The sequence below is a fragment of the Physeter macrocephalus genome, chromosome 4, assembly GCF_002837175.3.
Source record: "Physeter macrocephalus isolate SW-GA chromosome 4, ASM283717v5, whole genome shotgun sequence".
In the NCBI taxonomy this organism is placed as follows: domain Eukaryota; kingdom Metazoa; phylum Chordata; class Mammalia; order Artiodactyla; family Physeteridae; genus Physeter; species Physeter macrocephalus.
This window is the reverse complement of record NC_041217.1, coordinates 81,735,906-81,751,912: the sequence shown is the minus strand read 5'-3', so window position 1 is coordinate 81,751,912 and position 16,007 is coordinate 81,735,906. Positions and strand designations below refer to the sequence as shown.

General features: G+C 43.1%; 1 protein-coding gene across 1 annotated transcript; it reads right to left on the bottom strand.

The window, feature by feature from the left end:
- Window positions 1–3,714: 3,714 nt before the first annotated feature.
- NHLH2 (nescient helix-loop-helix 2) lies at window positions 3,715–8,351 on the bottom strand. Its single transcript, XM_007101666.2, has 2 exons — window positions 7,507–8,351; window positions 3,715–5,708 (listed from the first exon to the last, which is right to left on the bottom strand). The coding sequence occupies exon 2, from the start codon at window positions 5,698–5,700 to the stop codon at window positions 5,293–5,295; it is 408 nt and encodes a 135-aa protein (XP_007101728.1). The 5' UTR covers window positions 5,701–5,708; window positions 7,507–8,351; the 3' UTR covers window positions 3,715–5,292.
- Between the last annotated feature and the right edge of the window lie 7,656 nt (window positions 8,352–16,007).

Genomic DNA, 16,007 nt, shown 5'->3' with positions numbered 1-16,007 from the left:
GGTGAAAGATTTCTGTGCCCAGAGAAAGAATTGGAGTTTTATTTTTTTATAGGCATTGAAGAGTCAAGAAAAATGTCCAGGCAAGGGATGATCTGCAGAGGCGTGTGGATGGGGGAGGCTGAGGAGTCAGGCTCACCCGTGTGGTGGCGAAGAGTAGTACCATGGACAGTGTCAGCGCCAGACTCACTAGCCCGCAGTGTCTTCCCAAGAGTTTAGCCCCAAGTCAGGGCACACTCTTGACCCGGCAAGCGGAACAGAGGCTCAGTCTTAGCCTCCACGTGGCCCCTTGGTTTGGTGGCTGGTGCGTGCACTGCAGATCCTGTACTCCTTTGGTATGTCTGATCTGAAGCTTCCCCTGATCACATGGGTGGAGAGATGGGGCGCAGGAGCTAAGAGTGGGGTATGTGCATGGCCCAGCCGTCCCTCTGGCAAAGGAAAGCCATGGAGTATGACGGGTAAGAGCAGGGGTTTTGATGAACTGACAAACATGACTTTGTGACCCTGGGCAAGTTATTTTATTTCTCTAAGCCTCAAGTTCCTCATATGTTAAATGGAGACAAAAGTACCTACTGCATTGGGTTGTTGTGAGTTAAACGAGATCATGCCTGCAAAGCACTTAACTCGGTAAGCGCATAGTATACACTCAATACATGTTAGCTATTACTATTTCTACCACTACCAGTACTAAATGAGATAGCCCTTCTAAGCCCAGAAAAAGCGTTATCAGCTCTCCACACGTTCACATTAGCTGTCCCCACTCCCTTAACTCCTGCTGCCCTGAACCTCCATGGGAGGAAGACAGGCATCCAGAAACAGACAGCAGTGATGGGAACTGGATAAATCCCAGTGTTACAGAGGTTGGCTCTGTCTACTAACCTCATTGTAGCATCAGGCGATGCTTGTTCAAGGGGCAGGGCCACTGGAGGAAGCCCCAAGAACAGGGTTCATATGGGAAGCAGGCATTCCTGGCACCGGTCCTCCATCTCCACCCAGGCTCATTTCTTTCTGTGCCCATTTCCCCTGACCTCAGGCTGCTCTTCCTTTCCCGTTGCATGCCACCACCCATGCCCATTGCTGCCCCTCCCGTTCTCTTCCCCATGCAAGGGAAGGGTTTTTTTGTGGGTTTTTTGTTTGTTTGTTTGTTTGTTTGGGGGTTTTTTTGCCCGGAACTTTTGCCCCTTTTCTCTGGATGTCTCCAAACAGTGGCAGAGGTGAGGGGACATTTGGGCATAGAAATAGGCAGCCCAGGTGTCCTTGTCAGCTGGGCCAGGTGGGGCGGAGTTTTCTGGGGAGCAGTAATGCCCTGGTGAGTTGCTGAGCAGTGGGGACAGAGGGCATTAGGGGAGAGGAGCAGTTGGAGGAGCTGTGGCCCCAGGTCTGCCTACAGGGGGAGCAAGCTGGGGGTGAAGGATGAGGCTGCTGCCAGTGGGGAATGGTGAGTGATCCCCAAGAGCTGCGTGGGTGGCCTGAGCACAGCTCAGGTTAACAGGATGCTAGAAGAAAGGGCACGAGGGGCAGCAATTGTGGAGGCTGCTGGTTAGGCAGAGCTAGGTCGCTACTCAGAGGTTTCCTCCTCAGAGACGCCTTTCCTCACAGCTCTATCTAAAAGAATACCCGGGGCTTCCCTGGTGGCGCAGTGGTTGAGAATCTGCCTGCCAATGCAGGGGACACGGGTTCGTGAAATAAATAAATAAATAAATAAATAAATAAATAAATAAATAAATAAATAAATAAATAAATAAATAAATAAATAAATAAATAAATAAATAAATAAATAAATAAATAAATAAATAAATAAATAAATAAATAAATAAATAAATAAATAAATAAATAAATAAATAAATAAATAAATAAATAAATAAATAAATAAATAAATAAATAAATAAATAAATAAATAAATAAATAAATAAATAAATAAATAAATAAATAAATAAATAAAAGAATACCCGCCACCAGCACCCTCAGCTGCCATTCTCCATTTCCTTACCTTGCTTTATTTTTCTTCATAGCCTTGAGCAATACCTGAAGTTAACCATTATTTATTGTCGTCAGTGTACTGCTCTTCTCCAGTAGACTTTGTCTCATTTGTCGCTCTATTTTTAGCACCTAGAACAATGCCTGGTACACAGTAGGTCCTCAATAAATATTTGTTGAATGTCAGACTGAGTGATCACCCTCATCAGTATTCGGAGAAAACTCTACTCCCATATGTATGGCTGAGTACTCAGAGTCCCTGCCACGTGCTAGGGAGCAGCCAGTCACCCTCTGGTCCAGCAGAGTGCCACAGTGTTGCCCTTCTTTTTGGGGGGTGCTCACAAGCCTCAGATTTGAAGTGATATTGCAAAGAGCCTCTCCTGAGATCACGTGGGCTGGGTACTTGGGAAGGGATGTTGCCCTTTGTCCATGTCTGCCCTACGTCCAACTCCAAGGGCAAGGGACTTAGTCTAGAGAGGGGAGTTAATAAGCTCCTCCTAGGTGTCAGAGGGAGGACTGTGTTGGTCAGTTGGAAGTTGGGCTCATAAACCAGAAAAGGGAGACTAGAACTTGACTTCGTTTCCTTGGCAAAGGAGAAGGGCCGATTTTTCTGTCCTACAACAGAGAAGTGCTATTAGGACGGGGAGTAGCTACCTCACCACACTCCTTGAGGTGGGAAGGGAGACCTGCAAACACTCAGTCCAAAGGTAGTGTGTGTGCAGGCCGGGCAACTAACCACTGCTGCAGGGACCACAACTTGGTCCAGATACAAGGCCAAAGAAGCCACCATTATTTTTCATGTCCTAGGAAGTGCTCTCCTCAGCTGAAGAAGAGAACGAAGTCTCCCTGATCATGTATCTGTGAACCTGACTACAAGAAAAAGTGAAAAATGCTCAGAATCCCAGTTATTTTATAGCTATAAAACCAAGCATCCACGTAATTGCATTTTTTACTTTGCAACCAGAGATTTGGTGTGATATAGACTCATGGTTGATAATATTCTATGTATGTGTGTGTACATATACACATATATATAGTCTTTAAGTTATTCGTGTCTTCTGCTTAGAGACAAAGTATTCCACATTTTTATATTAAGTATAGGCTTTTGTAGATAACATTCTTCATACCTCCAGGTTGGTCCAGGGTTTAGTTATTTTTTTCTTGCTTGCAGATGTCATGTCCTAAATCTATGTCCTGATTAGATGTCTGAGTGCTATAGTACAATAGTGAAATGCACCTTGTTCTTAGTAAGTGCCATGAGGACTTACAGTCATCATCTTGGGGTCTTCTCATTTTCATTAAGTAGCCATGTGACTTAGTGCAGGGCATATAAACTCTTTGGACCCCAGTTTCCCAACTCTAATGTGAAGAGATTGGGTTAGTTACTAAATTTGCTTTTAAAGCAAAAGAATCTATGATTCAAGCGATGTTTTTATATAAACACTGATAATCTTTTTTCTTCATTGAGAGAAACATGATTTATGTCACCATCATATGTGGGGCATCTATTTATAGACTGATCAGTGTCCAACTTTAGGAAGAGCATCAAATATCTCATGTTAAGATTTGGTTTTGTTGTTGTTGTTTTTAAATTTTAGCTCCTTTCTGAGGAATTGAATCCATTAAGATATTTCATGCTCAGCCACTATGTTCATTATTTGTAGACAGTATGCTTAAAATAAAGGAGATGACTTTATTTGATACCTTTATTTATATGCAAAACAGCGCACCATTCATGAGATATGAAAAACTCGTCAGATAGAAACCAGATTATATCTATTTTCACTACAAAATATTGCATTATATAAAGCAACAGAGACACAAAAAAACCCTGAAAAAGACTAAATTCTTTGGATAGCAGATGTGGTTTTTTTTTTTTTCCCTTGTCTCTAAAATACACTCCTTGTTTTAAGAGTTTCACAGCTGAGAACATGAAACATTTTCAGGTTATAGACTTTTCTTTTTGGTTGTCACAGAGGAAAGTAGTTCTGAATTCTTTTTTTTTTTTTTTTTTAGGAAAATAACTTAATTTCCTAAAATCATCCCACACACAAACATCACACACACACAAAGAAGCTACTCTCCTTATAAACGGTTTGCAAAGTACTTTTCAGACATAACTACAGATAAGGATAACAACACTTACTTTTTTTAAAAAACTATAACAGTGAAGTGCTAGTGTTGCTGATCTCACAACAAAAGAACCTTTCAGGAACAAACATCTTAATATATAAAATATGTTTAGAAACAGGGAGATGTGGGAAATTTGTTATACAAGTGCAATATAATTAGAGCAAAAAGAAAGACCACAGTATAATCTCAACAAACACGTAAAACGTTAGACATAATTATTCCACAGGAGAAAGTGTAAACACTTGACTATAAATAAATTGGCACAGTGTCCAAAGTAAAATTATCACCACTCTGAAAAATAAGTGTCTTGAAAAAAATACTCTACTCCTTCTAACATAAATAAAAATAGGTTGTCTTTTCTAACTGCACCTATGGGTCCACATGTTTAAGGTCACAAATAGATGTTTTTGGATATATAAAGGGGCACTTCGCCTGAAAAAGCAATCAGATATTAAATTTTCCATTTAAATATGGATTTTCCTGTCTACATTAGCGTCAGACCTTGGGGTTAAAAATCTCACCAAACTCAAATCTTCCCACAATATCTGTTTGTTCTCAATGTATCTTTTTAACCTTACCATATGTTCTAGGCTTGTCTGTTTTACCTGGATTCTAATATAATCTTTCTTTTCACAAAGGATCAGAAAGTTTCCTGTTGCATCTTTCTGTGTCTTGAATCTCTGCCCTGAAGGAGATTCCCTCCCCTCCCCTCATGATGTTTGGTGATTTGTCAGTTGGAAAAAATCCAGATAGTCTAAAGTTAGAAGGCCAGACTCTGAGCTTCTGCCCTCACTCTTTCAAAACATGAAGATCTGTGGGAGATGAATATAGGAGAACTCAGTCTCCAGTGAGCTAAAGCAACAACCCCTAAAGGGATCCTAACACGTGGAGGGGAGGCCTGGAGGCCACTCATCTCGGTGCCTCCAGGAGGTTCGCCTTGCCTGGAAAATACTCCCTACAAGCCCCAGGGCTCGCCAGACAACCCCACCCTTCTGGAGTCGGAAACCTTCCAGAGTCGCCCTGCCGACAGGAGAGAGCACGGTGCGAGCCTCCTACCCGGTCCAAGGCCGTGGCGGCGGCCGTCCCGCTGGGCCACCGCTTCCTCCTCCATCGCCGCGGCGGCCGCCCGGGTTGGCCGCGTTTCACCCACTCCCGGCCAGGCGGCCCCGCGCCGCGACCCCGGCCCTACACATCCAGGACGTGGTTGAGATAGGAGATGTAGCAGATGGCCAGGCGCAGGATCTCGATCTTGGACAGCTTCTTGTCCGGGGGCAGCGTGGGCAGCAGTTTGCGGAGCTCGGCGAAGGCCAGGTTGAAGGCCTCCACGCGGATGCGCTCGCGGGTGGCGTGGGCCGAGCGGTACTTGGCCGTGGCGCGCCGGCGGCGGCGCTTCTCCTCGCGGCTCAGCTGCTGCGGGTGCGGGTAGAGCGCGGCCCGGCTGCCGCCCTTGCCGTCGCCTTCGGCCTCCTCCACCGGCTCCAGGTCCGACACGCTGCCCAGCACCTTGGCGTCCGCGCCACCCAGCGACTCCGGGTCCGAGGGCGCCGAACTGGGGTGGTCCGAGTCGGCGGCTTGGTCTGGACTCAGCATCATTTTGGAGGCTGAGGGGGAGTCAGAAAAGCGATCAATAAAAGGAATGGGGGTCTTCTTTGGATAGGAGCGAGAGCGGGCGAGGGCCTAGCCTGCCGGGCCTCTCCGCGGCCCGGGCCGCCTCCCCACGGCAGGCCGGCGAGCTCCGAGGAGCGGACCCCGCGGGGAGGGAGCGCGCCGAGGCGGGCAGGCCCGAGAGCCGAGCCCTGCGCCACCGCCCGGCTCAGGAGCCAGCGAGGCCTCGCCTCGGCCCAGGCCGCATCCTGGACCTGACACCGAGGCCTGCGGGAGACCCACACCGGCCTGCGGGCCTGCTCCGGGGAACGACCGCAGGCCTGCGAGGCCGCTCCTGGGTTTTGTGCCTCCTTCGGCTAAATACAACTCGGCCATTCCGCCTCCCTTACTTCTTCTCCGACCCTGACAAACGAATGAATCCGAACGACGAATCCATCTGGGGTTTGCGGGGGGGCGGGGAGACGCGGAGCGCGCTTCCCGCCCCGAGGGCCTGGGGCGAAGCCGCCGGAGAACTGGGCGCCCGTGGGCCGCGCGCAGGTCTGGGGCGCGGGGCGGCCGGGACTCCAGAGGAACCCAGCCCCGAGGGCGGACGGAGAGCAGGCGTCCCGGAGCGGGAAGGCTTCCCCGTACCCCTCGCGCTTCTCCGAAATAATAGATGACTAAACAAACGTGGAGGCTCCTTTCAACAGCAAATGGACTCTCATGCCCTCGCAGGCTCCCGAAGCACCATCTGTCACGCAGACAGCCACACACATCGGGGACCTAGGGACACGGCGACGTGGGATAAGACAATGCGCCCGCAGTCTGCCGGCCACCTCCGGGGAATAGGTCGGCGGCCGGGTGGCTGCGGAAGGAGAGGCTGGGGAGGGAAGGGAAGGGCCGGGGGGAGGCGGGCGCCGCGCCTGCTGCCCCGGCCCGAGCTGCATCCCCGCCCGCAAAGTTTGGTGCTCGGGGGCCCGGAGTCGGGAGCCCTCAGCTGTCCCCGGGCGGCCTGGCCGAGGCCGAGCTAGCCCGTCCTCAGCCTTCCTCTAAGGATGCGATCCTAGAAAGGCCTCCTTGCCCGGCTCCTCCCGGGGGCCTGGAGGACCAGCCCAGGTCGCGCGCCTCCGGGGAGGGGGCCGCTCCCAGCCGTGGGGCTTCGAGGAAATTCGGGCTTCGAGAAAGGGTCCGGCAGGCGGGGAGGCACCTGCGGGGGCTAAGCGCACCGATCGCGGGCACCGGGAGGGAGGACCAGGCTGCGAGCCCCGGGCCCCTAAGCGCGCCGCTGGAGGGATGCTCGCTGGAAGAGAGATCGAGTCGGCGACGTGCGGCAGCGTTTGCTCCTAGACAAAAGCGGGGGCTGTGCTATCCGCTCCCGGCACCGCACTTGCTTAGGAGCGAATTTGGCTCCAAGGCAGCTTTCATTTCCCTGCGAGGAAAACAAGTCCTCTAAGGCAAAATAAAAACAAATGCTCCCAGTGAAATACATGTGACTCCCTGTGGGCTTTTCACGGATACGTTTATAAGTAGAACAACTTGCAGCTACACCTTCGCCTTGAAAGGGTATAAATAAATAGGGGAGTAATGGAAAATCACAATAAACCACAACATAGTTGTAGTTCGGATAAAAAGTTCCCGGGTTGCCCTCGAAGCATGTTAAATTCTTCTCCAGATATCTTTTTAAAATATTCGTAAATAGCATGTCGTGTATGCATTTTGTTTTTTTCAGCCATTCACTGAAATACATCTATAAATGCGATATGAATCATCTAACTTAGTTCCAAGCTGGAAAAAAATCATTTAAAAGAGGCTTACCTTGTAAAAGCCTTTTCGATAATCTTTTCTCCAATCTTTTAGAGTTAAAATCCCAGGGAATAGCAGGGAGAAATTCCGAAATATATTAGAAGCAGCAAGTATTTATTACATTCAAAAATGAAAAAGCAGCTGTCATCTCGCTGGTGTCCACAGCGAGGGACGATAATATCTCAGGATGTGGACGATATGAATGATTGTTCACTTAGTTGATAGATCAAAAACGGCTTTTCCTTTTAATTGTTCTCAAACATTTCGGGAAATTCGTTGTTGATTTTTTTAAAAAACGATGTGTTGAAAAGTCTTGTGCCTCTTTTCCTCTTCTAGGTCTCTATAAATAACAAAAGAGATGCAGAGATAAACACAATCACATCAAAGGGCTGATTCCTCCACTTTCTAATAGCGGAAGAATCAATAAGAAAGATGGTTAAGATAAGATTCCGCTCCTGTAGAACGCCTTTCCTTCCCTTAATACGACTGAGCAGAAACTGGGAAGTGCAAGGCAGAGATTCGATCTTGCTCAGAAGTAATTTTTTTTTTTTTTTGAGATAATGCTTTGTTCAGCTGATGTCTCCCCAGTTCCCAGGAACACAATACTGTAACTCGGGGCTTAGCTTGCCTCTTCCTCTTCCCTCATTTACTTGTATGTTGTATAAACACATATTTCCAGTTTCAAAGTCTTTCAAGGCTTGGTTACATCTCCCACCCCCACACCCTCCTTTCTTTACCTTGTAGCAAAATATATATAGTCAGTGGCTTAGAGATGTTTGGAGAAAGGTTGGTGAAAAGTGAACGTCTCCCGGAGTAACAGTGACAGGGAAGCGGAGAAAGACGCGAGAGGGTGGGAGAGCCAGAGCAAAGAGGCAGAGATGAGTGTGTGGCTTCTTGGCTCTCCTGGTACCAATTGATTCAGCCTGGAGATGGTGGAAGAGATAAAGGCTTAAGAAGGGGGATGGAATTTTTTTCCCTAAATTGATATTTAATGGGAAATCCTATTGGACAGAAACCTGGACATGAGTCACTTAATTGGACTTGACATCTGTCACAGTGTGGGAGTTTTCACAGCCCAAATATTTTAGCAGATCAGATTCCCACTGAATCTGTGCCATAAAATATAACAGTTGGAAGCAGTCCATGATAGAAACCTTAGCCTCTAATCAGAATCTCTAGCCATAATCAGGTTATTTCTCTTTTTCAGATTATTGATGCAATATTTAAGTGCAAATAAACAACATATTGACTATGGAAAAATTCTCCTGGCACATTATAAAACCAATATCTTCCCTTAAAGTTTAGGATAATGTTTGTGTCCAGAACATGGAAATATATACTATAGATGGTGCTACAATAAATATATTCAGATATGCAACAGCTAACATTTATTTGTAATCATTTACATTTTAAAAGACACTTCAGCAAGGCTTGATTAAGCATATTCATATTTTTGAGAGATATTCTGCCACTGGAATAATTTTCCCATATATGATAAAAACCTTTCAATAGTTTAAGTCATTGCTGAAATTGAAAACAGAATCCAGGTATTATAATTTCAAGGATCAATATATGAGACCATTCTACTTTTCTGAATATGTTTGTTTTTCTCTTCACCCACACACTCGTTAAACTTAAAATTTGGCATACTACATGTGTTGATTATTGCAGTTCATTCTTGCTTATTTTAACATGCGAATATTTAGCTGTGTGGCAGTGCATTGGGCCAGGACATAAACACTCACAAATCATCAGTGTATTCCAGCACATAATACCTTTGCCTTACATAACCCCACAGCCCTGAGTTTATATGCCTTATGACAAAAGGGAAAATCTAGTTCAACTATTTGGCTACTTTATAGAGATACTGTTAGTCACCATCGATTGCATATTATTTGTAATCATTTTAGCTTTTTTGATTGTGCAAGTTTAAAAGAAATAAAGAGTATTGCAGCCTTACCCCCCGACCTCCCCAGTCCCTGAGGTAGCACTTGTGGAGAGAAAAGTCCTCGCTTTCCCTCCTTGATCAATTTTGCCTTAAAAACAGGTTTTATCATCAGGGGAGGGGGTTGACCAGCTCGCCCCTAGGAGTGACCCTCTGGGTTCCTCATGGCTGTCACCATTCCTGTTTGCCTTTGCACACATTTTTCATACTGTGGGAGATTCCTGGACCAGAATGGGGGAGCACACGGAGTGCCTCCACAGATAATGGGCACCAGCATTTTCCAGCCTTGTCTCTGTCCAGTCCTGGCACAGAAGTATATTTACATATCCCAGGACATTTAAGTGAAGGCAGAAGCCAGCCACATTTGGATGGCAATGGAAACAGGTGAGTGTATGAACTCCCAAGATAGTGAAGATGAAGGGAGAGGGGAGGTTTTCCCAGTCTGGCTAGGAAGAGTCAGAGGTAAGCATTCACACATAGCCAGAAGTATACAAACAGATATACACCCACAGATACTTGTACTCTTCACCCCCAATTACACAAGCTGGTGGGCTCTATTAGACCACTACACATTCAGACTGACAGATTGAAAACCTGGTGGGTCTATCACCATAGCTCACGAGGCAACTGGTAGAGTGGCAAGCAACTGGTTACCCTGGTGTTGGGGGGAGGAAGGAGAAATGGGGAGACCATCCATGGCAGGGCAGATTCCGCTATGGCGTGTGTGAATCCAAGCACACTTTCTTTTACGTTCAGGCTTTCTGCTTTCACACTTACAGCCTGCATGTGCATAAATTAACCCATGAGTAAGCCCATGTAAACAGGTACACACTCAGATCCACCTAGACACACGGTCATGGTCACAAACATGGATTCACACTCGCACACACGCATTCTTTCTTCCAGGAAAGGCCCCACCCTTGCCTTTTCTAAGACCTCCCGGGCACAGATGGTCCCTCCTTCTGTGCTCCATAAGCACTCTTTTCATATCTCCCTTAGAGACTACATTGTGTGCTGTGATTCTTGGTTTCCATACCTTGGTCTCCCACTAGGCTGTGATGCTTCTGGGGAGGACCGTGGTTCATATCGCTAGCACCCCTCTCCGAGTTTGACATGTTATAAGGACTCAGTACATTTATGGTAAATGACTCCCTGGGTACAGAGGCACCCAGGATGTTTGTAACACAGAAACACTTCCTCCAAAAGACACCCATGGTTTCAGTTGTACCAGTTTTCTCACCTATAGTAGTGAGGATAATAATCCTGCCCAACTCACTTCACAGGCTGGTTATGAATCTCAATGTATATGAAAGTATTTTATAAAATACTAAGCACCAGGCAAATAAAGATATTATGAACTATTACTCCTAATAGTAAATAATATTATTAAATCAGTGGGGAGGTAGAAAAAGCCAGACTTCCTGACTCTATCATATGCCAGCTGTGTGAACTTAAGTGAGTTACTTAACCTTTCTGGACCTCAGTTTTCTATCTGTAAAATGGGAATAACAAAAGTATGTTATGTTATGTATTTTTCCAAAGATGAGCAAGATAATCCGTGTAAAGTGCTTAAACTAATGCCTACTTTATTTAGTCTTTAGTTTATATATATATATATATATATATTTATGTATAATATATTTAAATATATAATGTTTAGTCATGCCAAATAAGTGTGGGTTATTAATATTGTTAATAACATGATTCTTATTATTCAATATAAATACATATAAATAAATACATACTGAGAACAGGAAATATGAATGAAATTACACAAAATATACACATATCCAGTGTGTGTGTGTGTGTGTATCTGTGTGTGTATGTATATAGATAGATAGATAGATATGTATATATCTGGCAAGTAGCCTAGAGTGAGCACTTTCCATATGTCAAACATAGGTCAAGGGACTTCACACATATTAACTCATTTATCTTCACCACAAAGCCATGAGGCAGGCCCTGTTGCATACAAGGAAACTGAGACACAGAGAAGTAGTCTATTCAAGGTCACATAGTTAATAAATTATAAGGCCAAGGTTTAGACTCAGGTGGTCCAAATTCAGAAACTGCAACCACTATGCACTACTGCTTCTATGGTCATGGTTTTCTACGCAAATATACTCAGGCAGAAGAATTACTCACCAAATGAAATGCATATTTTGAGGGAGAAGTATATATACACACAAAACATATATAAGTTACCACATTTTTCATTCAGAGGTGGTCAGAGAGTCACAGTAAGTTTTGAATACTTCCTGTGAGTCTCGTATTGTGCCAGACATTGTCGGACTACAGAGGCTTTATAATCATTTGTGAATTCAACTAGACAGCTATTTCCAATCTATTTTCTTAAATTTTGCACCCCATCAGTAAAAATGTTCAGCATACATATCCAGTGTATGTATGTTCATTATTAACAAACTTTATACATGTACTATTGTAGTAGCATATTCTGTAATTATAAAGCATACGCAAAAAGACATTTTAAAAGGGCGATAAACATAAAATTAGCAGTATTTATAAAATAATTTTATTTATTATCATACAAAAACCTCTTAGCAGCACAAGATATTATTGGTAATATATAGTTTTTTTTAAGAGCAATAAGCTTTACTTTACTACAGTTATTTGTTAATCCTTTGAGATAACATGATTTGATGGTCTGGTTTTAAGCTCAATTTATTTATTAATGGCTAATATGGCAGAAAAAGATGTAATACAAAGATTCAAAGATCCAAATAGAAGATCATCATTGATTGTACTAAATTATGATTCTCATTTTTCTATCTTATCTATCAAATATGCCAATTTTTTTTTGAAATTTGGTTAGCAATTTTCCTTCTAATGTGAATTATTCTTTTTAACAAATGGGTTCAAAGCCCTGAAACTCTTTATGTGGAAAAAGTTTTTCTCAGTTTGGAAATTTCTATTTCCAAGTGTTTTAAGTGTTCAGATACAAGAGATTTTAATATGTGGCATATTTCCGTTATTTCAGTGGCAAAAAAATGACGTAACGATAGAAAAATGTGCAAATATTTCTTTTCAAAATGCATTCTCCACAGCACAAACTTTTTTTTTTTTAAGTTATTTAACTCCTTTAAAAATATATATTTTACTTAAAGAGACACATTGAGAGGGCTTTCCTGGTGGCGCAGTGGTTGAGAGTCCGCCTGCCGATGCAGGGGACACGGGTTCGTGCCCCGGTCCGGGAAGGATCCCACATGCCGCGGAGCGGCTGGGCCCGTGAGCCATGGCCGCTGAGCCTGCGCGTCCGGAGCCTGCACTCCGCAACGGGAGAGGCCAGGACAATGAGAGGCCCGCGTACCGCAAAAAAAAAAAAAAAAAAAAAAAGAGACACATTGAGCCTGAGTTTATTTTTAATCTGCTGGTAGCATGCTATTACAGCCCTTTATCATCAAAGAAAAATAAATTTGGAACGCTAATCTTTCTTTTTAATATTGATTGATTGATTGATTGATTGGCTGTCTGGGTCTTAGTTACAGGACGCGGGATCTTTCGTTGCCGGCACGGGCTTCTCTCTTGTTGCCATGCGCTGGCTCCAGAGCACGCGGCTCTGTAGTTGCGGCGTGCAGGTCTCTAGCTGGTGCTAGCCAGCATACCTCCTTGTGGGACAGCAGAATATATGCTCTCTTCTAGTTTCATATATTGCAAAGATTCACCCATACTTTAAAGGATTCATATTTCTAAAACTAACTACATGGCTACATCCTGTACCCTTCTGTTCCAACCTCCTTATGGAAAATTCTTGCAGTGGAATTATTTAGTGAATCAATTTTGTTTGTGATAGAATCTTTGGCCCCAGACCCTATATTTATTTGAATTAAAGCAGCCATTTTCTCAGTGGTTACACCTCCACAGTTTTTCCATAAATCATTTTTTTATTAAAGATCATTTCAGTTGTAAGTGTATCTTCTCCCATACACTTTACCTTTAATGCCCTCTTAAAAAGAGAAGTTTTTCATGTATTTCATTATTGAAACAGAATCTGTAAAGTACCATGAGCTGAAGCATGTTAGAAATAGCTGCTGTTCTTTCATCCAACTAAATAGCAAACTTCTAACACCATATAAATTGGTCTAATACTTGTTTCTTCACATCTTCAGCAATGTTTCTCAAGCATCTGTCAGTGGGATTTGCTGACATGGGAATGCACTTTAGTTTGTCACCTTACTGGTTTTGCCATTTCCGGCAGAGTGTTTGGCTTTTGCTATAAAGTAAGAAACCTCAAAAGAGGTTTCTAAACATTTATCATTATATTTAGTGAAATGTTCAAAAGTACTAGACCTTGAGTATGGCATGCTTTTTAAACATCACTGGAAAACTCAAGAGATTTGCATTCAGCTTTTGGATGCTTAATTTTAAAAATCAGTTCATTTAAGTATAGTTTTTATAGAGTAAACGTCACCCTTCCCAGATGTTCACTTCTATGAATTTGACAAATGTATACATTCATATAACCATCACAATAAAAATATAGGCCATTTCCATCACCCCCCAAAGTTACCTGTACCCCTTAGTAGCCAATCCCTTTTTCCACACCTAGCCTCAGACAACTGCTAATCTGATTTCTGTTCCTGCAGTTTTGCCTTTTCCAGAATGTCATAAAAATGGAATCATACAGCATGTAAACTTTTGAGCCTGACATCTTTTGCGTAGCATAATATTTTTGAGATTCATCCATATTGTTGTATCAGTTGTTCCTTCCTCTTTCATACTGTGTAGTAGTCCACGGTATGGATATAATACAGTTTGTTTGTCCATTCACAAGTTAATAGACATCTGAGTTGTTTCCAGTTAGCTATTAAGAATAGCTAATAAATCTGGTATAACTATGCACATACAGGTATATATGAGGGCATAAGTATACAGTAAATAACTAGAGGTAAAATTGTTGGCATGTATGGTATTTGCTTAACTTTATAAGAAACTGACAGACTGTTTTACAAAGTAGTTGTACCATCTGCATTTTCACCAGCAACACTGCAGTTGTTCTGCATCTTCACTAGTATTTATTATTGTTAACTCCGTGCTTCCACTGTAGGGGGCAAGGGTTTGATCCCATTTGGGAACTAAGATCCTGTAAGTCCCACAGTGCAGCCAGAAAAAAAAAGAAGTACTCATGTTACTGTTTCCAAAACTCTTTACATAATTGTGTAGATACAAGTTTCTATCTGATAACATGTTTCTTCTGCCTGAAGAACACCCTTTACTGTTGATTACAGAGCAGGCCAGTTGGCACTGAATTTTCTCACCTATTATTTTTCTGAAAATGTCTTTATGTTCCTTTTGTTTTTGAAATATTTGCTTTAGATATAAAATTCTAAGTTGGTAGTTGTTTTTTAATTTTTTCTTTCAGTACCTTAAAGATGTACTTCATTTCTTTCTGGTTGCATAGTTTTTGATAAGAAGTCTGCCTTAATTCTTATCTTTTTTTCTTTATATAATGTGTTCCTCCCTCTTATCCCCCAGCTGCCATTGAAATTTTCTCTTGATTTTAGTTTTTCAGCAGGTTGATTATGATGTATCTAGGTGTGTGTAAGGTGTTTCTGTTTGTTTGTTTGGCATATATCCTCTGTGAGGTTGTCTGGGCTCCTAGGATCAGTGATTTACTGTCATTCATTATTTTTGGAAAATTTTTGGCCATTAGTTTTTCAAATAACTTTTCTGCCCCATTGTCTTTCTCTTATCCTCCTGGGACTCCAATTACAAGTATGTTATAATGTTTAATACTGTTCTAGCTCTCTTGGATGCTCTGTTCTCCTGTTGTTACTGTCATTGTTTTATTCTCTTTCTCTTTGGATTGTTGTTTGGATAATTTCTACTGACAGATCTTCAAGTTAATTGATTCTCTCAGCTGGTTCAGTCTACTGATGAACATGTTGAAGACATTCTTCATCTCCAGTATTGGGTTTTTCATTTCAAGCAGTTCCATCTTTCTTGAAATTCCCCATCTATTTATGCATGTTGTTTACCTTTTCCACTATATCTTTTTACATATTAATCATAGTTGCTGTAAAGTCACTGTCTGGTAGGTCCAACATTTGGGTGTTACCTGAGTTTTCTCCTGTTGATTGCATTGTCTCTTGACAGCAGGGTGTATGTATGTGCGTGTGTGTGTGTGTGTGTGTGTGATATTTATGAGTAAATACCAGACATTACATGTAGCACAGGAGAGAATAAAATAAATATTATTTATGCCAGGAAATGAGCATTACCCTTCCTCTCTTAGGCCATTAATGTGGAGGGTTGAGTCAGGAAAGTCAATCTAGTCAAGAGTTGAGCTGGGTTGGGGTTTTATTGATGATATGCTTACCATCAGTACCCCCACAGACGTCAAATTCTCCTAGTGGTGGGCTGTCTCTGCCTTGTGCTTAGGGTGGGAACTGTTACGCCAGCGGCTTTTCTCAGGATTTTTGCTCCACCTTGCCTTTCCTGCATGCCTGCATCACAGAGAAGATCTCTCACCATGTGCTTGCCCCATCCCCAGCTTTAGACAGATGGTGCTTTGTTAATTCCATTGGGGATAAAAGAATTTCCCTGTTGT

Bases quoted from the DNA above. Each gene is read 5' to 3' on its own strand.
- NHLH2 (XM_007101666.2), bottom strand. From the start codon at position 5,700: ATGATGCTGAGTCCAGACCAAGCCGCCGACTCGGACCACCCCAGTTCG.